The 27,433-nt window shown below is 43.1% G+C and overlaps 2 protein-coding genes across 3 annotated transcripts in view; one reads left to right on the top strand and one right to left on the bottom strand.

The window, feature by feature from the left end:
* galnt1 (UDP-N-acetyl-alpha-D-galactosamine:polypeptide N-acetylgalactosaminyltransferase 1) overlaps positions 1-27,433 on the bottom strand; it is a 168,899-nt gene that overhangs the window by 115,457 nt on the left and 26,009 nt on the right. The gene's annotated exons all lie outside the window — the stretch shown is intronic.
* Positions 690-15,306, top strand: LOC131137155 (transcriptional repressor scratch 1-like). Of its 2 annotated transcripts, none has more exons than XM_058084761.2 (2): positions 690-1,296; positions 10,059-15,306. In XM_058084761.2, the coding sequence occupies exons 1-2, from the start codon at positions 1,182-1,184 to the stop codon at positions 10,781-10,783; spliced, it is 840 nt and encodes a 279-aa protein (XP_057940744.1). In that variant the 5' UTR covers positions 690-1,181; the 3' UTR covers positions 10,784-15,306. The 2 variants fall into 2 exon arrangements, with proteins under 2 accessions (XP_057940744.1, XP_057940743.1); XM_058084760.2 differs by having other exon boundaries at positions 10,056-15,306.

Raw genomic sequence — 27,433 nt, 5'->3', positions numbered from 1 at the left:
ATATTTATAAATAAATACATGTATAAATTAATAATATATTTAATATATTTATAAAAAATAAATAAATTGAGTTTGTACTATATATTATACATACTGTACTAATGTACACACATACATTCATGTTATCTTATATTTTTTATATAATCTATTTTTTTATAAATAAATACATGCACTCACATATAGTTGAAGTAAATAATTGCATCTAATCTGTGATTATTCACTTAAATATGATCATAAATTTGTACTTCTGTGTTTGTTGTTGTTCGCTTCCAGGTCTCCTCTGATGTCTAACTGGGTCTCGGGGGGGGGGGGGGGGGGGTAAAAATCCTGTCCATTATATGAAATTGATTGTTGATTAAAGGTGTCAGTGGAGGCCAAATAGTGTGTAGTACCTGGCTGCAACCAGCAGAGGTGCTGTTGTCTCGACTAGTTTACTTACCAAAAAAAAAAAAAAAAAAGATAATAATACAATATTTAATTTAGGAAAATTAAGCAAAAGGATGAAATAAAGATAGAAAACAGAAGGATGGAAAGCTTGGATAAATCATCCGGGCTAGTCGGCTCTCTGGAGAGGTGGGATGGATTAAATTAAGCACTCCTTGGACTATCTTGCTCTCTCCTCTCGCTCTCTCTCTCTCTCTCTCATATATAAATGCAGCGCAGTCAGCTGATCGCCAGACGCCACACGCACCGAGCATCTCGCTGCACAAAGCGGGAGAGGAGAGAAGAGAGAGGGAAGCAGCAAAAGAGAAGAGGAAGGTGGAGTGGATGCAATGAGACACCGACGATAGTCGCTGTTCACGGGCGGATTTAAGGACTACAAACAAAAAGGACCCGGAGGGGGGGGGTCTTCACGGCAAAGCTTCCTACCCTTGTTCGTACTTCCCTCCCTCTTTCTCCTCTCCTATTCTTTAAGAGGCTGATTTATATTCATGTTTTTTTTTGTTTTTTTTTTGGAAGAGGACTTCCATCTGCCGGGTGCATAGGCAGCACTGGGAGCTGTCCGGTGCTGAACTTGCTTCCGGAGGAGCCAGCACAGGAATTTGTGTATTTCTCTACAATCTTCCAAATTTAAAAACAGAGGTCACGCTGGACAGGGCAGTTTTCTGTGTTTGCGTGTGTGTGGACGTGTGTGTCTGAGTGTGTGTGTGTGTGTGTGTGTGTGTGTGTTTTGCACCACCATGCCGAGGTCTTTCCTGGTGAAAAAGGTGAAACTGGATGATTTCTCCACCGGGGCTGATTTGGAGAACGCATACCGGCCCAGGACAGAGCTCAGTTTGCGGCTCCATGACAAAGGTAGGTCTGGCTGGGCTTTAACAGGTGTGTGTGGTCCACGTTAGGGACTCCATCGTGGATGAATTGGCTCAAGTTCTTCACAAGCGACTCAAAGATTATGACCAAAAACTTGTCACCATGACATTCATCACACATTACAGCAGTGGGACGCTTTCTACAAGAAAATACAGTTTATGGAGAACGTCACATGACAAATAAGTCCCCGTTTCATTGGATTCTAGCTCCATCTTCATCAAGGGACCAACCCCTCTCCTCAATCTGCCTCCTCCCACGCAGGCCAAGTAAGGTTAAAGGCAACCAAGAGGTGACATGTGGTTATTTATGTATAAAAAGATTTCCACTCATGTGTGGGCAAAACGCCACTCTATACAGGCTTCCCTGTAAAGTGCAAGGAGGGCAGCATGACTCATGAGGTTGCTGGTTCGATCCTCCCGTGACCTGATGCTGTCATCAATAAGTAAAAGTGGTAACGGTTTTTAATTGATTTGAGTAACTTGAAGTACTTTGGCAAACATTCGTTTTCTACCGCTTGTCCTCACGAGGGTCGCGGGGGTGCTGGAGCCTACCCCAGCTGTCTTCAAGCGAGAGGCGGGGTACACCCTGGACTGGTCGAGAGCCAATCACATGACAATTTGGAGTCGCTAATTAGCCTAGCATGTTTTTGGAATGTGGGAGGAAACCGGAGTGTGTTATGTGTTTACACCCTAAATTGTTTATAGAGCAGCGGTGACCAAAGTGTGGTCCAGGGGCTACTTGTTTCACGCTTGTTGCTTAAAAAAAGCATAAAAAAGCAAACATAAACATGCAAAGAGACGGGGTACACCCTGGACTGGTGGCCAGCCAATCACAGGGCACATATAGACAAACAACCATTCACACTCACATTCATACCTATGGACAATTTGGAGTCGCTAATTAGCCTAGCATGTTTTTGGAATGTGGGAGGGAAACCGGAGTACCTGGAGAAAACCGCAGTGGGATGTTTAAACGTTTGCATAAAACTCGAAATCGTATCCGACAAACCCTGTTATGAACTGCAAGGGGGGGGGGTCCTCATGCATGTTTGATACCCGTAGTCAACTGTGATAGGCTCCATCTTACCCTATGACCCTAATGAGGACAAACAGTAGAAGAAATGCATGGATGTATGGATACTTTAATGATGACCATTTGGACCCAGGAACAGGAAAATTATTTTAATATTTATTTTCTACAATTGACATCGTTTTTGACCTTAGAGATTCCTTTTGGAACATTGCTTTTCTCCGCATGTAATTCAAGATAAATGCATTATCCTTACAAGCTGACCTTTTGGAGTGGAAACAATTGTGATTAATGAAAGTGTTGGACTGACTCTCGAAGGCAAATAATAAATATAGTGGGTGTGTTCACTTGTGGGCCAACCCTGAGTGGCGCCTTGGGCAGGATTTGATATGGCGCCCCCCCCCCACCCATACACTTGCATAACAGATTGAATGACATTATTGGGTTTAATTTGTACGACAAATAATATTATGAAGTAAAATACAAATGTAAGGCATTCAAAATACACATTTTAAGATGTTGACGTAGTACTCTACACTAGCCACTAGGTGTCAGTAATGTTACTGTAAGACACACAATTTATTATCTCATCTTCATTCATTTTCTACCGCTTATCCTCATGAGGGTTGTGGAGGTTGCTGGAGCCTATCCCAGCTGTCTTCGGGGGGTTGCTGGAGCCTATCCCAGCTGTCTTCGGGGGGTTGCTGGAGCCTATCCCAGCTGTCTTCGAGGGGTTGCTGGAGCCTATCCCAGCTGCTTTTGGGGCTTTGCTGGAGCCTATCCCAGCTGCTTTTGGGGCTTTGCTGGAGCCTATCCCAGCTGCTTTTGGGGTTTTGCTGGAGCCTATCCCAGCTGCTTTTGGGGCTTTGCTGGAGCCTATCCCAGCTGCTTTTGGGGTTTTGCTGGAGCCTATCCCAGCTGCTTTTGGGGTTTTGCTGGAGCCTATCCCAGCTGCTTTTGGGGTTTTGCTGGAGCCTATCCCAGCTGCTTTTGGGGTTTTGCTGGAGCCTATCCCAGCTGCTTTTGGGGTTTTGCTGGAGCCTATCCCAGCTGCTTTTGGGGTTTTGCTGGAGCCTATCCCAGCTGCTTTTGGGGTTTTGCTGGAGCCTATCCCAGCTGCTTTTAGGGGTTGCTGGAGCCTATCCAGCTGTCTCGGTGGGGTTGTTGGAGCCTATCCCAGCTGTCTTGGTGGGGTTGCCGGAGCCCATCCCAGCTGTCTTGGTGGGGTTGCCGGAGCCTATCCCAGGTGTCCTGGGGGGTTGCCGCAGCCTATCCCAGGTGTCCTGGGGGGTTGCCGGAGCCTATCCCAGCTGTCTTGGGGGGTTTGCCGTGGCCTATCCCAGCTGTCTTGGGAGGTTTGCTGGAGCCTATCCCAGCTGTCTTGAGGGGTTGCTGGAGCCTATCCCAGCTGTCTTGAGGGGTTGCCAGAGCCTATCCCAGCTGTCTTGGGGGTTGCTGGAGCCTATCCCAGCTCTCTTGAGGGGTTGCCGGAGCTTATCCTAGCTGTCTTTGGGTGAGAGGTGGGGTATAGAGGTAGCCAATCACATGGCATGTTTTCGGAATATGGGAGGAGACCGGAGTACCCGGAGAAAACCCACGCATGCACGAAGAGAACATGCAAACTCCACATAGAGATGGCCGAGGGCGGGATTGAACTCGGGTTTCCTAGCTGTGAGGCCTGCGCGCTAACCACTCAACCACCGTGCAGCCCCTTTATTATCTTATTATTTGATTCATTCTCTCACGAATCCTGAATAAAAACAAGGGCTACTATTCAAGATGAAACTAATCTTGAACCCCCAACGTCTGTTCCCCTGGGGAACACATTTACAGCAACACACACAAGCACATTAAGTCTACTACTATATTGAGTAATACTAGAGGTGGTCCGATCGATCGTCAATGATCCAAAGTGGTCGATTTCTGTAACAAAGCATGTGATCGGCTGATCACCTGTGGCTTGCAACCTGTAAGGAGCATCTCACCCCCCCCCACACACACACACTACACAGGTGTGCCAAAACCAAACCAAAACAAACATTGGTAGGGTGGCCGCCATTGGAGGTAGCATTGGATACTTGCTGGTATGTATTAGGAGGAAACCGGAGTACCCGGAGAAAACCCACAAATTGCACAGGGAGAACATGCAAACTCCACACAGAGATGACCGAGGGTGGAATTGAACTCAGGTCTCCTAACTGCGAAGCCTGTGTGCTAACCACTCGGTGATCGGTATTGAACAATTTCAATCATGGATGATTCGGTATCGGAACCGGCAGCATAAAACCCTGATCGGAGTATCTCTAAGGTAATATGAGTGTAAAGGTGACTATAGGGGTGTTATTTCATGTCTAGACAGCTCTAATGTTAAACTTTGTATTGAGGTTGTGAACACATTTCTCTGCTTTAACTATGAAAATATTACATTCATGATAAAGGAGGGAATTCACTTATCACGGTCGGGTCTGAAACAAATTCACAGCAATAAATGAGGGATTATTGTATATGTGGGGAAACATATTGATCATTTGTTGGAATATTAATTTAGCATTGCTTTAAATTAGAAACAATGTAGACTTTAATTTAAGAGTTTATAGTAATTGATAATATTGAAGGTGAATTTAGCCAATGTGTATGGGATCTGTCTATAGTGTCCAATGGGATCAGGTTGTACTTTTTAGTCAGGCTTTTGTTGTAAATCATACAGCAGCAAACAAAGCGACTTATTGTGTTGCTATGAACTTCACTCCACCCTTGAACAGACGTCTCCATGCATCCTCTCACCGCTTCCACGCCGGCGCCACTGACACGTTGTTGCATCAGCATGTGTTTCCCGCGCCCCCGACCATCACTGGCTAAGTTTTTTTTTTTTTTTTGCAAAAAGCTGTCAGCGGTATATTCATCATGTCGAGGCTAACAAGGCCTGCGTGGCTTCACACGCGACCTGCAGCCGCCTCATCCTCTGCTCCCTTTTTACCCCCCCCCCCCCCCCATCCATCCTGCACAGCTTCACTCAGTCCTAAGACCCACTGCAGTGCAGGATTTAGCCTCTCTGAGCCACTGCATGTTAGCAGCAACTTTCTGGTCGAATGAAGCAGACTTGGGAATAATTTATATCCCACTTGTTTTGCTTTGTGTGTAATGGGACTGTTCGGAGAGGAGGGGCGCCCTGCGGATACGAACTAGTCATGCAGAGCTTGTTGCCTCAACTGGATAAGAGCAACACAAAGCCTGCTACTCCTTCGTGCTGTGTGAGAACAATAACATTCAATGTACAGCACGGTGATATAAAGACTGACTTATGCAGTGCTGTCTGAACTAGCTTTGTTTATAAGACGAAGAGGAGGCGGTAGAACCATGTGAACACTAGCAGCCAATCAATACGTCTTTGTACTGTTTTTTTCTGTGAAGCATTGGTCCTTGAACAGGCTGCACGGCGGACGAGTGGTTAGCGCGCAGACATCACAGCTAGGAGACCCGTGTTTGATCCCACCCTCGGCCATCTCTGTGTGGAGTTTGCATGTTCTCCCCGTGTTTTTCCTCTGGTTTCCTCCCACATTCCAAAAACATGCTAGGTTAATTAGCGACTCCAAATTGTCCATAGGTATGAATGTGAGTGTGAATGGTTGTTTGTCTATATGTGCCCTGTGATTGGCTGGCCACCAGTCCAGGGTGTACCCCGCCTCTCACCCGAAGACAGCTGGGATAGGTTCCGGCAACCCCCCCCAGACAGCTGGGATAGGCTCCGGCAACCCCCCCCAGACAGCTGGGATAGGCTCCGGCAACCCCATCAAGACAGCCGGGATAGGCTCCAGCAACCCCCAAGACAGCCGGGATAGGCTCCTGCAACCCCCCAAGACAGCCGGGATAGGCTCCAGCAACCCCAAGACAGCCGGGATAGGCTCCAGCAAACCCCCAAGACAGCTCGCATAGGCTCCAGCAAACCCCCAAGACAGCTCGCATAGGCTCCGGCAACCCCCCCAGACATCTCGCATAGGCTCCGGCAACCCCCCAAGACAGCCGGGATAGGCTCCAGCAACCCCATCGAGACAGCCGGGATAGGTTCCAACAAACCCTTCAAGACAGCCGGGATAGGCTCCAACAAACCCCTCAAGACAGCCGGGATAGGCTCCAACAAACCCCTCAAGACAGCCGGGATAGGCTCCAACAAACCCCTCAAGACAGCCGGGATAGGCTCCAACAAACCCCTCAAGACAGCCGGGATAGGCTCCAACAAACCCCTCAAGACAGCTGGGATAGGCTCCAGCAACCCCCCAAGACAGCTCGTATAGGCTCCAGCAACCCCCCAAGACAGCTGGGATAGGCTAAAGCAACCCCCCAAGACAGCTGGGATAGGCTCCAGCAACCCCCCAAGACAGCTGGGATAGGCTCCAGCAACCCCCCAAGACAGCTGGGATAGGCTCCAGCAACCCCCCAAGACAGCTGGGATAGGCTCCAGCAACCCCCCAAGACAGCTGGGATAGGCTCCAGCAACCCCCCAAGACAGCTGGGATAGGCTCCAGCAACCCCCCAAGACAGCTGGGATAGGCTCCAGCAACCCCCCAAGACAGCTCGCATAGGCTCCAGCAACCCCCCAAGACAGCTCGCATAGGCTCCAGCAACCCCCACTCAAAATTTGTACATGTTGGCAGGTCAGCATTAAAATGTCTGCGATAGTCAAGCCGGTACCAAAATAGCAAAAATATGCGTATTTTACCGATAATGTTAAGTATGCGGGTCTTTAATGCAGCCTGTCTCAACTTTACTTCACTAAACCGGGAGCAAACTATTTGGACTTGACCCAGAGGAGGTTTTATACGAGCGATTTGAGGACATGATCTGAGGTTTGGAGGGCTTTCATTCTCCTCACATGCATCCTCTCCTCTGTGTGCTTTCAATACCGAGTCTAAAAACAACCATTGAAAGGATTACAATTAGATGATTTCTTCTTTGTATTAAACGATCGAAAATTTGGAACCTTCCTTGGCCATTAAACGTTGAAGGAGTCTGATTTCAAAGTTGAAAAAAAATACAAATTCAGTGATCAAAACATGTTATCATGCTATTTTTGTAACAATGTTATAAAAACATTTGCCATTCTAATCACACCAATTCATAACGGATTGGCTAATTTAACCTGCATTCGTGACTCAGAGTGTTGAGTTCAAAGACGCTACGGATCCCAAGTTTAAGACAGGATTTGACATTTAGCACACTGTTGGCTCGTAAGGAGGTTCTAGGCAGAGCTTCAAAAAGTAAACAAACCGTAAAACCCATAAAACAACCGTTAAACTGAAATAGCATAATCATCAGCGATTCGAACCTGGAAGACCACAGCTCAACCCCCCCCCCCATCACCAGTAAAAGTACTCACTAATGAGTAGCTTCACCGTTGTTGTTAATCACCTCAAAAAATGTTTCTGAGATGGCTTGAAAAAGCCAGTCATTACCACACAGAAGATAGCTGCCTTTTGACGCCCCTGCGCAAAGTTAAGCTGCATTGTTCCATCAAAGGAAAAAAAAAAGCAGGCAATATCACAATGACCCCCCTCCAGGTGTGATCTCGTCATGCCAGTAACCTTGGAAGCCATCCGGGCCGTCAAGGTTGCATTTTCCTACCCGAGATAATAAAACTGTGCAATTTCCAAACCAGCAATTTTGTAACGTTGAAGGAGACGATGCCTTTGAAGAGTTTGTTTTTAAAAACCTTCCCTTGCAGATGCTGGTTATTGGACTGCACTTGACACCAGTAACAACCTTCATGTGGGTCGAGAATGGCGCCGTGTCTTGACGGACAGTCCATCCAATGGCTGTTCACATGAAATTGATTACTCAATTTCTTTGTTTTGGTCTCACTCCCATTTCTGTTTGTTGCATTTGGACGATCCAAGATCCAAGAGTGCAACATTTTTCAGCTTAAAATGAAAATGAACAGAATTGTATACAATTATGATACTCAATAATATTATGTTCAAGGACGTCGGCACTAACTGTGCATTTTCACTGCACGGTGCACAGTCCCGCTCAACCAATGAGCGACCAGCAGTGGTCAACCATGCGGTACTGACTGTTTTGTTTGTGTGTTGTTGTTGTTGTTTACACATTTTTAATTTCCGCCTCTTCATTCAGAAATAGATGATTTGAACTGGCAAAGTAAGTAATTGCACAAACATCAGGTTGCGGCTTGAATATTCTGTTAAAATTCATTCATTCATTCATTTTCTACCGCTTATCCTCACAAGGGGTGCTGGAACCTATCCCAGCTAAACCAAACACCATACAGAGATGGCCAAGGTTGGAATTGAACGCTAGCTGTGAGGTTAGCGTGCTAACCACTTGACCGCCGTGCAACCTATTCTGTTAAAATAATAAATAATAATAATTTAAAATCTAATTTTTTGCCAAATAAAACACAATCATAGTCATTTTCTTAATCGACTAAAAATGCCCATCACTGTTTTTCTTTAAATATTGACATTTTTTAGGCTGAAATCAGAGGATATTTACGTATTTAAATTGAAAAAAAAGATTAATCGATGACTAAAATAATTGTTGATTAATTGGGTATGTGATTAATCAATTAATTGTCGCAGCTCCATTTGTTAACTTCATCATTATTGCCAAGCAGCATGAAAGAGCAACATGAAACATGCACACAATGACTTCCTGTTCAGTGCAAAGTAAGCTTCAATATAAAAGCATGACAGGATTAACCTGCATTCTGCCACAGCAACTAAGTACCATCCATCCATTTTCTGTACCGCTGGAGCCTATCCCAGCTGTTTTCGAGGCGAGGCTACACCCTGCACTGGTGGCCAGCCAATCACAGGGCACATATCGACAAACAACCATTCACACTCACATTCATACCTATGGACAATTTGGAGTCGCTAATTAACCTAGCATGTTTTTTGGAATGTGGGAGGAAAACCGGAGTAATTAATCAATTAATTGTTACAGCTCCATTTGTTAACGTCATCATTATTGCTAAGCAGCATGAAAGAGCGACATGAAACATGCACACAATGACTTCCTGTTCAGTGCCAAGTAAGCTTCTATATAAAAGCATGACAGGATTAACCTGGATTCTGCCACAGCAACTAACCTAGCATGTTTTGGAATGTGGGAGGAAACCGGAGTACCCGGAGCGGAATTGAACTCTGGTCTCCTAGCTGTGAGGCCTGCGCGCTAACCACTTCATCGCCATGCAGCCCCTTTCTGGAACCAATTTTTTGGATTTACATTATTTCTTATGGGAAATTTTATTTGGTTAGCGTCTGTTTTGGTTAGAGTCGGACCTTCCGGATTAAATTAATGACGCTAACCAAGGTTGGGTGGAATTGAAAACCCACGCATGCTCTGGGAGAACATGCAAACTCCACACGGAGATGCCCGAGCGGGGAATCGAACCCGGGTCTCCAAGCTGTGTGGCCTGCATGCTAACCATAGGACATTTTTTTTGAAAGGATGTTCATCCATAAATATTCTTAGTATCCTTGCACAAAAGCTTGTTTTGGTTTAAGTACGACGGGAGTCCAACGGAGAAGAGTCCAAAGTAACGACTGCTTCTTGTCTATTCCGTGTTAGTCTCGTCACCAGTCAGCAGACTGGATCAATAGCGATAACCATAAAAATAATGACATCATAAATTATGTCATAAAGTGTACTTTAGCGAACGAGTGGCTAATCGGCTTTGTTTTCTTCCTCGCCGACAGCAGGCTACATCAGCGACTACATCAGCCCATCTGTGTACGATGGCGAGAGCGATGGCGGCATCAAGGTGCCCTCCCCGGACCCCCTCTACGACGGCATTCACAGTGACTACGGAGCGCCGGATTCGGAGTCTCCAGACAGCCCGGGCTCGGAGCTAACCGACGGGTACATCAACGGCGACGCGGCGGTGAGCGAAGGCTACACGGTGGACGCCTTCTTCATCACAGATGGCCGCTCCAGGAGGAAAGTCATGGGAAGCCCTCGCAGCATCCAGAGGCACACGTGCAACGAATGCGGCAAAACCTACGCCACTTCGTCCAACTTGAGCCGACACAAACAGACGCACCGCTCTCTGGACAGCAAGCTGGCCAAAAAATGCCCCACCTGCGGCAAGGTGTATGTGTCCATGCCCGCCATGGCGATGCATCTGCTCACGCACGACCTCAAACACAAGTGCGACGTGTGCGGGAAAGCGTTCAGCCGACCGTGGCTCTTGCAGGGTCACATGCGCTCCCACACGGGCGAGAAACCGTTTGGTTGCGCGCACTGCGGGAAGGCCTTCGCCGATCGCTCGAACCTGCGCGCTCACATGCAGACCCACTCGGCCTTCAAACACTTCAAGTGCAAACGCTGCAACAAGACCTTCGCGCTCAAGAGTTACCTGAACAAGCACTACGAGTCGGCCTGCTTTAAGGGCCCCTTCTCTCCTCTCGGACCGCTGGACGCATGACCCCGCCCCGCCTCTCCCCGCCATTATTCTTTAAAAACACTCTATTTTTGTTCTGACCTGGCTTTCTCTTCCTCGCTCACATTGTGCACCTCGCTTCCGCCAACCCCCCCCCCCCCCCCCACACACACCCTGGAGCCAATTAACGCTGATGAAGATAGCACAAATTTGTCCTCCTTGACTTTTAAGGATTGAACCGTTTTACGCATGCACTTCCTGGAATAAACAAACTCTTCACCTCTTCTTCCTGCTCTGGACAGAGACCATAGTAATAATAATAATAATAATAATAATAATAATAACAATGAGGATAGGAATATGGCTTCTTTCCTGCAGATCCACACATGGATGACGAGGATGGACGACTTCCTCTCTGCACTACGATGCTTACAACCACTCTTTGCTTTTGTATTTCATAGTAATAATTAGTCATAATAATAATAATAATAATAATAACAACGTCTGCACCAAGTGACCATATTTTGAGGTTAAAAAAATTATTTATTTATGTAATTATTTATTATGAATTTGTCATGTTTTAAATGTTATGTTGCACTTTATTTTTTTTTTTTTTAATTTTTATTTATTTTTTGTGTACTTTGTTTTTTTGAAAAATCACAACAGGCCAAAGCATATGTCACTTTTCAGTGCTATTTTTTCTAATTATGTTCACTTTTTTACAAATTGCATGCAAAAACACACACACACAAAAAAGAAAACTATGCCAACGTCATAAAAAAGCTTTTTTTTCTTTGCCAAAATTCTATAAATAGAACCTGAGGGCAATATTTTTCTCTGTAGGAGGTTTTTTCAAAGCAATAATCACACTAATGCATGGTATTTTATGAAGTATTACCTACTACTGTATAGCAGTTTTAAAAATCAGGTATGTTTTACTTCAAACTATAGTCGATAAAACAGAAAAAGGCAAATATTACAGACATCAGGGAACATGCCGATGTAGTGTTAGAGAAAGAAAAAAAAAAAAAAAAAGAAAAGATTTCCTCTCTTGTTATGCACTGCCTGCCTCTTAGCGAATAGAACCAATGTAGGAATGTCGGGAAGGGAGCTGGGATCAGCCGTCGTGGGGGCGACCGCGTACAGATACAGTGAAATTCTAACATTTAAGCTAAAAGACGGAAAAGACCCCTGCGGTGATGTGCAGGTGCATGGAGGCGAAGTGAAGGGAGGCTATTCAGCAAGTTGGATGATGCCCTGTGGTCAGCTTGAAATGTGATGCATTATTCAAGCACGCATCCTTTTAAACCATAAAGCGTGCATTCTTAGACCGCCGAGAGGAAAAAAAAGCCTGCAATTATATAGCCGGATGGTCCTGCCTTCACGGTTACAGCCCTCTTCCCTATACATTAGTACCGCTTTTTTTTTTTTTTTTAGTAGGCTCCTACAACCACGACGTGAACCCATAGGGGAACAATGGATGCTGTGATCCACGGTGCGGCTGAAGCCAGCTCTCTAACCCTCCCCAAAAAACATCCAATGCAGATTCATGGAGCTTCCCTGGAGACACACTGAGGACAGACATAACTATTAAAAAAAAAAAAAAAAAAACGGCACGGTGGATAAGTGGTTAGCGCACAAACCTCGCAGCTAGGAGACCAGGGTTCAATTCCACTCCAGGTACTCCGGTTTCCTCCCACATTCCAAAAACACGCTAGGTTTAATTAGCGACTCCAAATTGTTCATAGGTATGAATGTGAGTGTGAATGGTTGTTTGTCTATATGTGCCCTGTGATTGGTTGTCCACCAAAGACAGCTGGGATAGGCTCCAGCACCCCCCCACGACCCTCGTGAGGATAAGCGGTAGAAAATGAATAAATGAATGAAACTGACTTTTGGGGGCTGCACAGTGGTCGAATGGTTAGCGCGCAGACCTCACAGCTAGGAGACTAAGGTTCAATCCCACCCTCGGCCATCTCTGTGTGGAGTTTGAATGTTCTCCATGCGTGGGTTTTCTCCAGGTACTCCGGTTTCCTCCCATTTCCAAAAACATGCTAGGTTAATTAGCGACTCCAAATTGTCCATAGGTATGAATGTGAGTGTGAATGGTTGTTTGTCTATATGTGACCTGTGATTGGCTGGCCACCAGTCCAGGGTTTACCCCGCCTCTCGCCCCCAAAGTGAGCTGGGATAGGCTCCAGCACCCCCTGCAACCCTTGTGAGGATAAGCGGTAGAAAATGAATGAATGAATGAGTTTTCCTCCTATTTTGTGTGGAAGTGGTAACTTTTTGGCTTCTTATTTTGTCTTTCCCCACCCTCGGTCATCTCTGTGTGGAGTTTGCATGTTCTCCCCGTGCATGCGTGGGTTTTCTCCGGGTACTCCGGTTTCCTCCCACATTCCAAAAACATGCTAGGTTAATTAGCGACTCCAAATTGTCCATAGGTATGAATGTGAGTATGAATGGAGGAAAGACCATCTGTCTGATTATACGCCACACATCCCAGCCAAGCGTCCAACAATTGGAAGTAATAGATTAAAAATGGAGAGATTCTCTTACAAAAATGACTTGTGATAATCGTAGCACTTCCTCAGGCGTATTTAACCTTTATTTAATCAGAGATGAAGATTCAGACTTTAATAAGGAGATGATTCAATTAGCGACTCGCTACGTTTGGAGGCTTCTAAAAAGGACAAAAGGAAGACTCGCACCGAACACCGATGGCCTACTTTCACCTTCGTCTCAGCACAACCAAGACAAACACATCTGAGAAGGCTCTGTAGTTTTGTACGAAGGTGTTATGTTGCGGGTGTCGATCTAATCTTCAAACCTTTGAAAAATGAGCCTCAAAAGGAGTACAAGTGTTTTTTTTTTTGGTTTTTAAATCGAGGAATTTTTCAAAACCTTGTAAAAGTTATGTAGCAAATAAGGGGGAAAAAAAAAACAAATAAAAGCACAAATACTTTGGAGACAAAGCGAGATCACAGAGTGTAGACCTCCGCTAAGGTTGGAGAGTTTGTCAATTCATAAACTCACGGCTAGAATAAAAGGAATCAAACCATTTTTATTCCACTGCAGTACATCTCAAGGGAAAATACTATAAACTAGAGTATTCAGTGTGCATCCCTCGCAATATTACGGTTAGATTATTGCGCAAAACATTGAGACATCATCTTATATTAAAAATATCCTCACATTCTGTGTGGAAGTGGTAAGTTTTTGGCGTTTAAGTTAGAAAAAAATTATAATTTGAGGCCGTCCGTCTCGAGTCAAGGAAGCATAACAATGTGATGGAATCATGTGTGGCTGCATGGTGGATGAGTGGTTAGCACGCAGACCTCACAGATAGGAGACCCGAGTTCAATCCCACCCTCGGCCATCTCTGTGTGGAGTTTGCATGTTCTCCCCGTGCATGCGTGGGTTTTCAATTCCGCCCAACCTTGGTTAGCATCATTAATTTGATCCAAAAGGTCCGACTCTAACCAAAACGGACTCTAACCAAATAAATGTTTGCCATAAGAAATAATGTAAATACAAATAATTGTGGTTAAAAAAAGTGGTTAGCGCGCAGGCCGAACAGCTAGGAGACCAGAGTTCAATTCCGCTCCGGGTACTCCGGTTTCCTCCCACATTCCAAAAACATGCTAGGTTAATTAGCGACTCCAAATTGTCCATAGGTATGAATGTGAGTGTGAATGGTTGTTTGGCTATATGTGGCCTGTGATTGGCTGGCCACCAGTCCAGGATGTACCCCGTCTGAAGACAGCTGGGATAGGCTCCAGCACCCCCGTGATGAAAGGTCTATTTGTTTGTTTATTTCGGCTTTTTTCCTGAAAACTGAGTCGCCACAGTGGATCTTTTGATTTTGGATTGTGTAATTATGTTAAAAATTATAATTAGAAAGTTATAAGTTCTGACTTTCCTTTTCTTTGGCGCACCACTGCTTGAGAACCATAATGAAACATTGATGAAAATGTCGTTCTTCCACAGAAACACACACTACGTAACTAGTTCTCAAACCAGGCTCATGTTTACCGACCAAAAACTGAGCTTTGAATCAATTTATGGAGAGTAACCACAAAGTTCTTCATATGTGAAGATGAAATATGTCTATTAAGCATCCGATCAACCACGGCAGTATTGCGTCTCTCCAGGCCAGCTCCACATCTCCTCAAGCACTTCCATTCTAACCATCGCCACCTTAAAAAGAAGTAGCACAATGAAACTAACTAGAAATTCAGGTAGAGAAGTAAATTGAAATCTTGTACTAGCTTGACCTCTCTTTTCATTTTTTTCTCCCCCCCTTTTTTTGTATTTCCGAGCTGAAGGGTGACTTAAATAATCATTTATTGGAGAAGGGTTTGTAAAAAAAAAAAAAAAAAAAAAAAAGCAAAAACAAAAAAGGACTGAGGCATTTTTACCGCTGTACAGTGATATCTGACACACTTTATCTCAGGAGATCTCGGGAGGATCTCCTGAGTCTTTTGAGCCAGTATTTAGACAATGTAAGCACAATGAACACAAAGCATTTTGTGGCACTTCATAATAAAGAACTATCTTAACCAACACATGCGCTGTCTTTTTTTTTTTTTGCCTTTGTTTCATTTTTTTGGGACTAAAGTATCAGCATTATATTGTTAAAAAAAAGTAAAAAAGTAAAAATAAAGATTTTAACTTCCTGTTCAATTATGTATTTCATTTAGCAAAAACATGGTGATGTATTAATTATTTTTTTGGGACTAAAGTATCAGCATTATATTAAAAAAAAAGTAAAAAAAAAAGTATTAGCAATTTATTAAAAAAAAGTAAAAAAAAAAGTATTTGCATTTTAACTTCCTCTTCTATTATATATTTAATTCATCAAAAACATGGTGATGTATGAATTATGTGTTTTAATTATTTTTTTTGGACTAAAGTATCAGCATTATATTTTTTAAAAAAGTAAAAAAAAGTATTAGCATTTTATAAAAAAAAAAGTTAATAAAAGTATTAGCATTTTAACTTCCTGTTCAATTATATATTTCATTTAACAAAAACATGGTCATGTATTAATTATGTGTATTAATTTTTTTGGACTAAAGTATTAGCATTTTATAATGTTTTCAAGTAAAAAAAGTATTAGCATTTTATTTAAAAAAAAAAAGTATTAGCATTTTAACTTCCTGTTCAATAATGTATTTCATTTAACAAAAACATGGTGATGTATTAATTATGTGTATTAATTTTTCTGGACTAAAGTATTAGCATTTTATTAAAAAAAAAAAGTAAAAAAAAGTATTAGCATTTTATTTTTTAAAAAGTTAAAAAAAGTATTAGCATTTGATTTTTAAAAAAAGTATTAGTATTTTAACTTCCTGTTCAATGATGTATTTCATTTAACAAAAACATGGTGATGTATTAATTATGTGTATTAATTTTTTTGGACTAAAGGATTAGCATTTTATTTAAAAAAAAAAAGTAAAAACAAGCATTAGCATTTTATTTTTTAAAAAGTAAAAAAAAATTATTAGCATTTGATTTTTAAAAAAAGGAAAATTAGTATTTTAACTTCCTGTTCAATGATGTATTTCATTTAACAAAAACATGGTGATGTATTAATTGTGTATTAATTTTTTTTACTAACGTATTAGCATTTAATTTTAAAAAAAGTAAAAAAAAGTATTAGCATTTAATTAAAAAAAACATATTTTTTTGACAACCTGTTCAATGATGTATTTCATTTAACAAAAACATGGTGATGTATTAATTATGTGTATTAATTATTTTTTTTGGACTAAAGTATGAGCATTTTATAAAAAAAGTGAAAAAAGTATTAGCATTTCATTTTTTAAAAAAGTAAAAAAAAAAGGTATTAGCATTTTAACTTCCTGTTCAATGATGTATTTCATTTAACAAAAACATGGTCATGTATTAATTGTGTATTAATTTTTTTTACTAATGTATTAGCATTTAATTTTAAAAAAGTAAAAAAAAGTATTAGCATTTAATTAAAAAAAACATATTTTTTTGACAACCTGTTCAATGATGTATTTCATTTAACAAAAACATGGTGATGTATTAATTATGTGTATTAATTATTTTTTTTGGACTAAAGTATGAGCATTTTATAAAAAAAGTGAAAAAAGTATTAGCATTTCATTTTTTAAAAAAGTAAAAAAAAAAGGTATTAGCATTTTAACTTCCTGTTCAATGATGTATTTCATTTAACAAAAACATGGTGATGTATTAATTATGCGCATTGCTAATCAGGTATTATGCTAGCGTTTTCAACAATTACTCCCAATGCATTGATTATGTATGTAAAAACTATATGAGCAAACATGATGCGTCAGGAAGAGGATAAGCAAGGTAAACCGTCTAACATAGGCCGGGTCCAGCGCCGGCTTGGGTTTACATAGATGATTATGCACACATGCATGTATTAGCAGAGTCAATATTGTATGTTTAAAGAGATACAGATGAGATAGAGAGAGGGCACAGTGGGCTCATTAGCACTCTTTAGGCTGGAGGCTGCCTGCCAGTAATGGGCTGCTTTGCTTTGCTTAAAGAAACACAGCAGTTTCCTAAATCAATATGTGGACATTTAGCAAGTGTTTAACGGTCCCCCCTCCACTTTCATGTCTATTTTGCTTCTAGTTACTTCAGATGGAAACTTGACCTTCACCGATTCATCCCGTAAAAGGGGAGACAAGTTGGGTGTGGACAACGTTTAGCATCAAAGCCATCCATCTTCTATCCTATCTATCCGCTTACACTCACTAGGATCACAGGGGTATGCTGGGTACACCCTGGACTGGTGGCCAGCCAATCACAGGGCTCATATAGACAAACAACCATTCACACTCACATTCATACCTATGGACAATTTGGAGTCGCTAATTAACCTAGCATGTTTTTTGGAATGTGGGAGGAAACCGGAGTACCCGGAGAAAACCCACGCATGCACGGAGAGAACGTGCAAACTCCACACAGAGATGGCCGAGGGTGGAATTGAACTCGGGTTTCCTCGCTGTGAGGCATACGTGCTAACCACTCAACCACTGTGCAGCCCCCAAAAGTCAGTTTCATTCATTCATTTTCTACCGCTTATCCTCGCGAGGGGTGCTGGAGCCTATCCCAGCTGTCGTCATGGAAGAGGCGGGGTACACCCTGGACTGGTGTCCGGCCAATCACAGGGCACATATAGACAAACAACCATTCACACTCACATTCATACCTATGAACAATTTGGAGTCGCTAATTAACCTAGCATGTTTTTTGGAATGTGGGAGGAAACCGGAGTACCCGGAGAAAACCCACGCATGCACGGAGAGAACACGCAAACTCCACACAGAGATGGCCGAGGGTGGGGAAAGACAAAATAAGAAGCCAAAAAGTTACCACTTCCACACAAAATAGGAGAACTCATTCATTCATTCATTTTCTACCGCTTATCCTCACTAGGGTCGCGGGGGGTGCTGGAGCCTATCCCAGCTGTCTTCTTAGGGTGAGAGGCGGGGTACACCCTGGACTGGTGTCCGGCCAATCACAGGGCACATATAGACAAACAACCATTCACACTCACATTCATACCTATGGACAATTTGGAGTCGCTAATTAACCTAGCATGTTTTTTGGAATGTGGGAGGAAACCGGAGTACCCGGAGCGGAATTTAACTCTGGTCTCCTCGCTGTTCGGCCTGCGCGCTAACCACTTCTACGCCATGCAACCCCTTTCTGGAACCAATTATTTGGATTTACATTATTTCTTATGGGAAACATTTATTTGGTTAGAGTCCGTTTTGGTTAGAGTCTGACCTTTTGGATCAAATTAATGATGCTAACCAAGGTTGGGCGGAATTGAAAACCCACGCATGCACGGGGAGAACATGCAAACTCCACACAGAGATGGCCGAGGGTGGGATTGAACTCGGGTCTCCTATCTATGAGGTCTTCCAAGTGGAGATTCAAACCCAGGTCTTCCCGATCAAACAACCACTCATCCACTAATTCGGTACATAGTGAATGAATTTGGCAATTTAAACTGCCCGATTACCCAAACAAACATTTATATTTCAGTATTTTGTAATTTTCCCTTTGAACTTTAATCCAAAACAATAGAACAACAAGCTTCTGGTTCAGCTTTGCTGCAAATAAAAACCAACCACTTTATATTTGACTATCTCAACATTTGTCCTATTTTTCCCTAGCCCAGAAAATAAAATAAAACAAAAGCTTTGGTAGTGTATGGGAGGAAAAACAACACTAATAACTGCACTCTACAATATAATCAGGGCAACCTTGAAGGTAGCAAAGCGCTACAGTGAAGGCCCATTTACATGGATGGAACACAGCCATCATTTAAGTACAGTAGAACCTGAATTAGGCAGCTAGGAACCGATGCAAGAAAAAAATGATTTCTTTTCTTTCTATGCTAGTTCTGTCAACAACAACACTTCCGAATTCCGCTCTCCTTGGGATTGGCCGTATCTTCCAGCACAAGACGTTTGCTCAAGTTCTCAGGTTCGAAACGCTGACGCCAAACCAGAATCTTGTTGAGTCTTTGTAGTGAAATTCAGAGCTAGCTAATGATGCAGAGGCTAGCGGTCGGCGAGGTGTCGTGGTAGTTAGTTTGGGTCGTGTTTTAAAAATCATCAAAATACGACAACATACTGCAAATATTACTCGTTATCATCAGATCAATCATCAGTGTACGTGATATCAAACCAACATTGTAGGAGAGCTTCATAGTCAAAATAGGTACGTTGTTACATGATGTGCATTGTTAGCTAGCTCGTATTGAATATAGTGTTTATTCTGTCAATTCAGCGCTTTTAAAGTGGTCTCTAAGTGCCTTTATGTCTTTATTATCGTTATGTATTTCTTTTAGGTACATTGTTACATGAGGTGCATTGTTAGCCAGCTCGTATTAACTGGTTTTCTTGTGTTATAATGCACCTAAAAAGGGAAATAAATATGTTTTCTGATACAACTGATGCAAGAACTTGGTTATTACCAAGAACGGCACAAACAATTGTGGTGTTACCATGGTGATTCTTACTGAAGATACTGTAAATTTCGTCAATTCAGCGCTTTTAAAGTGATCTCTAAGTGACTTTATGTCTTTATTATCTTTATGTGTTGCTTTTAGGTACATTGTTACATGATGTGCATTGTTAGCCAGCTCGTATTAACTGGTTTTCTTGTGTTATAATGCACAGAAAAGGGAAAGAAATATGTGTTCTGATGCAACTGATGCAAGAACTTGGTTATTAGCAAGAACAACACAAACAATTGTGGTGTTACCATGGTGATTCTTACTGAATATACTGTAAATTCCGTCAATTCAGCGCTTTTAAAGTGATTTCTAAGTGCCTTTATGTCTTTATTATCTTTATGTGTTGCTTTTAGGTACATTGTTACATGATGTGCATTGTTAGCCAGCTCGTATTAACTGGTTTTCTAGTGTTATAATGCACAGAAAAGGGAAAAAAAATATGTGTTCTGATGCAACTGATGCAAGAACTTGGTTATTAGCAAGAACAACACAAACAATTGTGGTGTTACCATGGTGATTCTTACTGAATATACTGTAAATTCCGTCAATTCAGCGCTTTTAAAGTGATCTCTAAGTGACTTTCTTGTTAAAGATGCTACTTGGAGGAAGTAGCATCTTTATGTGTTGCTTTTAGGTACATTGTTACATGATGTGCATTGTTAGCCAGCTCGTATTAACTCGTTTACTCGTGTTATAATGTTTGTTCATATTGTCTTACTGTCTTATTAACTTTATGTCCTGCTTTCAGGTGATGTGCATTGTTGGCTAGCTCATATTAACTGATATTCTTGTATCATAATGCACAGAAACGAGAAAGAAATATGTTTTCTGCTTCAACTGATGCAAGAACTTGGTTATTACCAAGAACGGCACAAACAATTGTGGTGTTACCATGGGGATTCTTACCGAATATACTGTAAATTCCGTCAATTCAGCGCTTTTAAAGTGATCTCTAAGTGCTTTTTTTTGAAACGTCCATTGTTTTTCCTACGTACCTGAAGGGCTGCTGCCCTATGCTGTTGTGACATAACAATCCAACACGGCCAATACGCTCTTGCCGTTGCCGTCGTCATCACTTGTAGCATCTGACGCTAAAAACAATCTCGGCTATCTCACAGGAGCCCGAGCCGCTTCCAAAAAAAGACACAATGCAGCACTTTATGAAGCTTTATCAAACGGAGTACATCTCACGACTTCAAGTAGAAAATTGGTTTCACAGCAGTGCCAGTGCTCACCTATGAATCACCTTCAGCAACAAACCCCCCCGAAATCCACCCCCCCTCCACCACCACCTAGCACAAGCATCTTTTCATCCCTCTCCATCACCTCTTCCTTCCTTTTAGCCATCTGCCTCCAACCTCTCCTCTCCTCTCCTGCCAAGCCAAACCAGGCCATCGGGCCTTGGAGGACCTGCAAGTAATTTAACTCCTGGTAGATAATAAGTCTTAGAATATAGCTCCCCTCTGATAATAAGCTTTATCGCTTGATTGCTCTGCACTCTCCCTACTGTCTTTAGATTCCTGTCCAGGGACCCAGTCGAGCGAATCACACCATTTCCTTCCTGGCAAGTCAAATTAACACTGCGCTTGTGTGCGGGTGTTTAAGTGTGTGATTAGCGAGGATAGAGGGAGCGTCAAGGGTGCAAAATAAAAATCCAACAAGTAATGCTTGAGGAACAATAGCGAGGACACCTGTATCGTTTTACAGCGCCGCGCCGTGCACCAAAAGTCCACAGGTGTGGCGTGATGGTGATTTTATTTATACGTTGGGTTCAAAAACACCCCGGGTGACTAATAAGCATGCTGCAATATCACTTACCAAAGTAGAGGACACGAGGCAAAAAAAAAAAAAGCGTCCACTGGAGTGAAATAAGAAAATGATCTCACTACAGGGTCACTCGGGGCGTGAAAAGGCAAAGACGTGTAATAATGTGATGTCACGCCGATGACCTCCCACTTGTATGTGATCAGTGCAGGATGAGGGAGCAGCGATATAATGACTACATGACCTTTTTTCCTCTCTTTTCCTCTTTTTTTTTTTTCCTGGTGTCAGGCCGTGTCCACTCAACCCCACTTTTCATTTTTCATCCGTGACAGAGAACAACACACTCCGACTTTAAACACTTACACGGTGCCGCTTTCAAGGACTTCTTGTTCATCTTTCACTTGTGTGGGATAAATACACAACTCATGTTGGGGGGGGATCGGATCGGATCGGATCGAGGTTGGCTTATGTTTCTTGGAAATGCGATGATCCATACATCGAACGTAACAACTTTTCCTTGAACACTCGGTCCACTGATCTACTGTACAGTCGTCGGTTCAAATATCGCTACTCATGGTAAACTAGAGCCTATTATTAGTCTAAACCCTAACCCTAAACCTCTAACCTTAACCCTAAACCTCTAACCTTAACCCTAACCAAAACCCTAACCCTCTAACCCTAAACCATAAACCCTAACCCTCTAACCCTAACCAAAACCCTAACCCTCTAACCCCCTAACCCTCTAACCCTAACCAAAACCTTAACCCCTAACCTTAACCAAAATCCTAACCCTCTAACCTTAACCAAAACCCTAACCCTCCAACCTTAATCCTAACTTCAACCTTCTAACTCTAATCCTAACCCTAACCAAAACTCGAACCCTAACCAAAACCCTAACCCTCCAACCATAATCCTAACCCTCCAACCATAATCCTAACCCTCTAACTCTAATCCTAACCCTAACCCTCAAACCCTAATAAAAACCCCAACCGTCTAACCTTAATCTTAACCCCAACCCTCTAACCAAAACCCTAAACACTAAACCCTCAACCAAAACCCTAACCCTCAAACCCTAACAAAACCCCAACCCTCTAACCAAAACCAAAACCCTAAACCCTAACCCTCTAACCTTAATCCTAACCCCAACCCTCTAACCCTAACCAAAATCCTAACCCTCTAACCTTAAACAAAACCCTAACCCTCCAACCTTAATCCTAACCCCAACCCTCTAACTCTAATCCTAACCCTAACCAAAACTCGAACCCTAACCAAAACCCTAACCCTCCAACCTTAATCCTAACCCTCTAACTTTAATCCTAACCCTAACCAAAACTCGAACCCTAACCAAAACCCTAACCCTCCAACCTTAATCCTAACCCTCTAACTCTAATCCTAACCCTAACAAAAACCCTAACCGTCTAACCTTAATCTTAACCCCATCCCTCTAACCAAAACCCTAAACCCTAAACCCTCTAACCCTAACCAAAACCCTAACCCTCCAACCTTAATCCTAACCCTCTAACTCTAATCCTAACCCTAACCCTCAAACCCTAACAAAACCCCCAACCCTCTAACCAAAACCCAAAACCCTAACCCTCTAACCTTAATCCTAACCCCAACCCTCTAACTCTAATCCTAACCCTAACCAAAACTCGAACCCTAACCAAAACCCTAACCCTCCAACCTTAATCCTAACCCTCTAACTTTAATCCTAACCCTAACCAAAACTCGAACCCTAACCAAAACCCTAACCCTCCAACCTTAATCCTAACCCTCTAACTCTAATCCTAACCCTAACAAAAACCCTAACCCTCCAACCTTAATCCTAACCCTCTAACTCTAATCCTAACCCTAACCCTCAAACCCTAACAAAACCCCCAACCCTCTAACCAAAACCCTAACCCTCTAACCTTAATCCTAACCCCAACCCTCTAACCAAAACCAAAACCCTAAACCAAACCCTAACCCTTGTTTGTCTGTACTGCCATCTCGTGTTCACTTTAATGTGTTCGTACTTGTGTCCCAACAATGCAACCTCAAAGAACGTCTTTTATAACATCCGAACAGAAAGTATTGTATCGACTTGAAAACAACTTCAGCCTACCCTAATTCGACTACGAGCTTTTGATTGAGGCCACCCTTGACTCTGTACGACTGCCATGATGACCGCGGGGGGGGAACATGCAGGTTCTACCCGAGTGCATCAGAGGTTTTCTTCCTGGCACTCACACACACACACACCTGGAAAGTTTGCTATCAAGTTATGAAACAGAGGGAGCAGTTGAGTGAAAGAAACAAGAATTTGACTTGTGACTGCTTCAGCTATTAATACATTAGTCGTTAGCATGAGAGCTCCGTGGAACTGACACGACACGTCGGGGTGGAAGCTTGTTGTGTCTGCCGAGAATTGAAGCGCAGCGAGAGAGAGAGAGAAATGTAGGCTGCGAAACACGACAACAGATGACAATCCTGGGAGGGTGAGGAGAGAGCAACAGATTGGAGACAAACAAAACATGCAGAAGCAGTCATGGAAGCGGCCGACCAAGAGGAAGACACCCCTGAGAAGGTGGAGAACGCAGAAGAGTCATTTTCGAATGCGTTTCACTGCAGTCGTATACAACGATGAAGGATGGCGAAGGTTTAAGAACATTGGATTTATACCCAAAAAATGTTGGAAAAGGGACGTTTCCGTGTTTCCGCCATTACTGATAGTTTGTCAACTGAACTCACAGCTAGAATAAAAGGAATCAAACCATTTTTATTCCACTGTAGTACATCTTCTCAAGGGAAAATACTACAAACTAGAGTATTCAGCGTGCATCCCCCGCAATATCACGGATCGATTATTGCGCAAAACATTGAGACATCATCTTATATTAAAAATATCCTCACATTCCATGTGGAAGTGGTAAGTTTTTGGCGTTTAAGTAAAAAAAAAAATTATAATTTGAGGCTAACTGGGGAGCGTCCGTCTCCAGTCAAGGCAGCGTAACAGTTGCGCAATGTGATGGACGAGTGGTTAGCGCGCAGACCTCAGATAGGAGACCCCGAGTTCAATCCCACTGTCGGCCATCTCTTGTGTGGAGTTTGCATGTTCTCCCAGTGCATGCATGGGTTTTCAATTCCACCCAACCTTGGTTAGCGTCATTAATTTGATCCAAAAGGTCCGACTCTAACCAAAACGGACGCTAACCAAATCAATGTTTCCCATAAGAAATCATGTAAATCCAAATAATTGGTTCCAGAAAAAGGCTGCATGGCGGTCAAGTGGTTAGCTCGTAAGGCCTCACAGCTAGGAGACCAGAGTTCAATTCCACTCCGGGTACTCCGGTTTCCTCCCACATTCCAAAAAAACATGCTAGGTTAATTAGCGACTCCAAATTGTCCATAGGTATGAATGAGTGTGAATGGTTGTTTGTCTATATGTGTCCTGTGATTGGCTGGCGACCAGTCCAGGGTGTACCTCGCCTCTCGCCCCAAGACAGCTGGGATAGGCTCCAGCACCCCCTGCGACCCTCATGAGGAAAATGAACCCATTCCGTGTACTATCCGTTGTTGAGGGTATTCAACATTACCGCATTATCATTATTCCTCCATCTTCAGCTCCCACTCCTGTGCGGGATGTGGGAGCAATGAGGTATAAAGGACAAGGCTGTGTGAACATTTCCACCACATTCCGGTCTATTTGTAGCGACGGCTGCTGCCGTCAGAAACATCAACAGGCTGAAGTCAAGCGCCGTTCACAACTCTGCCAGCGGAAGGTGTGGAACGACAGCCAGCCTGATTATTTCATCATCTTACTGTAGTGCGAGTCTCAAACCTCACCTTCTCCATCCATCTCCCTGGAGATCCACTTGCTAATTCCAGTCTTACTTGTCAGAAGACCGCGCAGATTTCCTGAAAGGCTTTCCAGGTGAATATTTTCAGGAGCTACGTTGAAGAGTTGCTGAACACAAGCCCGGTACTGTCGCACTTTAAAAATAGCAAACACGTCTAGTTTGGGTGGCAACAAGCCTGATAACGTTTGAGAACTGGTTTTATTTCACTAGTTTCTTCTTACCAGAGAAGTATTTTGGTTTGAAAAGATGATTTGTTGCTGTACAAAACATCTCATTTGCAGTCGTTTTGGAAAAATACATGGAAAACAAGGAAAAATAATGAATGAAGTACCGTATTTTCCGGACTATAAGTCACACTTTTTCCAAGGTTCATTCATTCATTTTCTACCGCCTTTTCCTCCCGAGGGTCGCGGGGGTGCTTGAGCCTATCCCAGCTGTCTTCGGGCGTACAACCTGGACTGGTCGCCAGCCAATCACAGGGCACATATAGACAAACAACCATTCACACTCACATTCATACCTATGGACAATTTGGAGTCGCTAATTAACCTAGCATGTTTTTGGAATGTGGGAGGAAACCGGAGTGCCCGGAGAAAACCCACGCATGCACGGGGAGAACATGCAAACTCCACACAGAGAAGGCCGAGGGTGGGAATTGAACCCTGGTCTCCTAGCTGTGAGGTCTGCGCGCTAACCACTAGACCGCCAAGGTTTATATAAAAAAATTATAAAAAAGGCTACAAGGCTAATTTGCCTTAAGAGCCAAAAGGAACAAAAAATAAAGAGAGAGGCCGACAACATGTGTGATGAAGGAATTATGAGGGTGTTCATTTCCAACACACGGTTATGTACCGCTGTGCTTTAGTCCACAAATTACGGTACATTAAATCCAACTCCAGCAACCTCAATCCAGGTGTAGCACCCAGGCGTCACAGCTAGGAGACCCGTGTTCGATTCCACCCTTCTCTCCCATGTTCTCCCCGTGCATGTGTGGGTTTTCTCCGGGTACTCCGGCTTCCTCCCACATTCCAAAAACATGCTAGGTTAATTAGCGACTCCAAATTGTACATAGGTATGAATATGACAGCTGGGATAGGCTCCAGCACCCCCCCCCCGCGACCCTCGTGAGGATAAGCGGTAGAACTCAAATTCACCGTAAGGCTAGCGTGAGAGGTTAGCATACTAGAGAAACGCCAAACAAACTTTTGGTGTTTCAAAGCACACAACGATGGGGCGTTCAAGGACCCCCCAAAAAATTATTGCGGTTACTTTTTGTTATGATAACCAAAAATCAGTCAGTTTTGGGGGGCCTTGAATGCTGAATTGTGAATGTGCGGGGAGCCACTGCGCACCCAGGCTTTGTTGACACTGCAGGGTATGAAAAAATAAAGTGCTCAATAAAGACCATTTTTTTATAATATCGGACTAGCACGGATGTCTGTATGTTCGATTCCTCCAATGCACCACCAGGCCACTTACATGTTACATATTGTACCATTATAAAAAGGTGAGCATCATTGCGATGAGTAATATTCATAAAAATTCTAAAATACGCTGCCGATACTTCGTCTTTGTCTGACGGGACATGAAAACGACATAATGTGAACAATTAGCGGCTACGGCGGCGATCGTTAAGGCGCGCGCAAAAAATACACACACTTAAAAATAACAGAAATTATTCATCGCGTTGCTCAAAAATTTATAGGCCTCTTTATTTGACTTGGAGAATGGATTGGAGCATGGATCTGCCTCCGAGCTGTGTAGCTAAGCAAATACTCCCTCCGAGAGGGGGGGAGAGAGAGAGAAAGAGAGAGAGAAGGGAAGAAAAGAGAGGAGGTGGGAGGAGAAAAGGAAATGAGATTAAAAGGCAAACGACAGAGAAAGATAGAGAGAGAGAGAGAGCACTCGGGGAGTTGAGCAAAAAGAGAACGACAGAAACGGGCGAGTGGAGGATGAGGATGGAGGGATGGAGGTAGCTCGGGGGGGGGGGAGAAGAGGAAGGAGACTTGACCCAGATTGGAAGCCTAACAGCAGCAGCAGCAGCCGCCGAGTGAG

This window comes from Doryrhamphus excisus, linkage group LG17 (genome assembly GCF_037039965.1).
Source record: "Doryrhamphus excisus strain RoL-2023G ecotype Guam linkage group LG17, RoL_Dexc_Guam_v1.1, whole genome shotgun sequence".
NCBI lineage: Eukaryota > Metazoa > Chordata > Actinopteri > Syngnathiformes > Syngnathidae > Doryrhamphus > Doryrhamphus excisus.
This window is presented reverse-complemented; position numbering and strand designations above follow the sequence as displayed.

Excerpts from the sequence above, each read along its gene's own strand:
- LOC131137155 (XM_058084760.2), top strand. The coding sequence starts at position 1,182 with ATGCCGAGGTCTTTCCTGGTGAAAAAGGTGAAACTGGATGATTTCTCC. Across the intron at positions 1,297-10,055 it reads TTTGCGGCTCCATGACAAAG|CAGGCTACATCAGCGACTAC; the intron begins GTAGGTCTGGCT and ends CCTCGCCGACAG.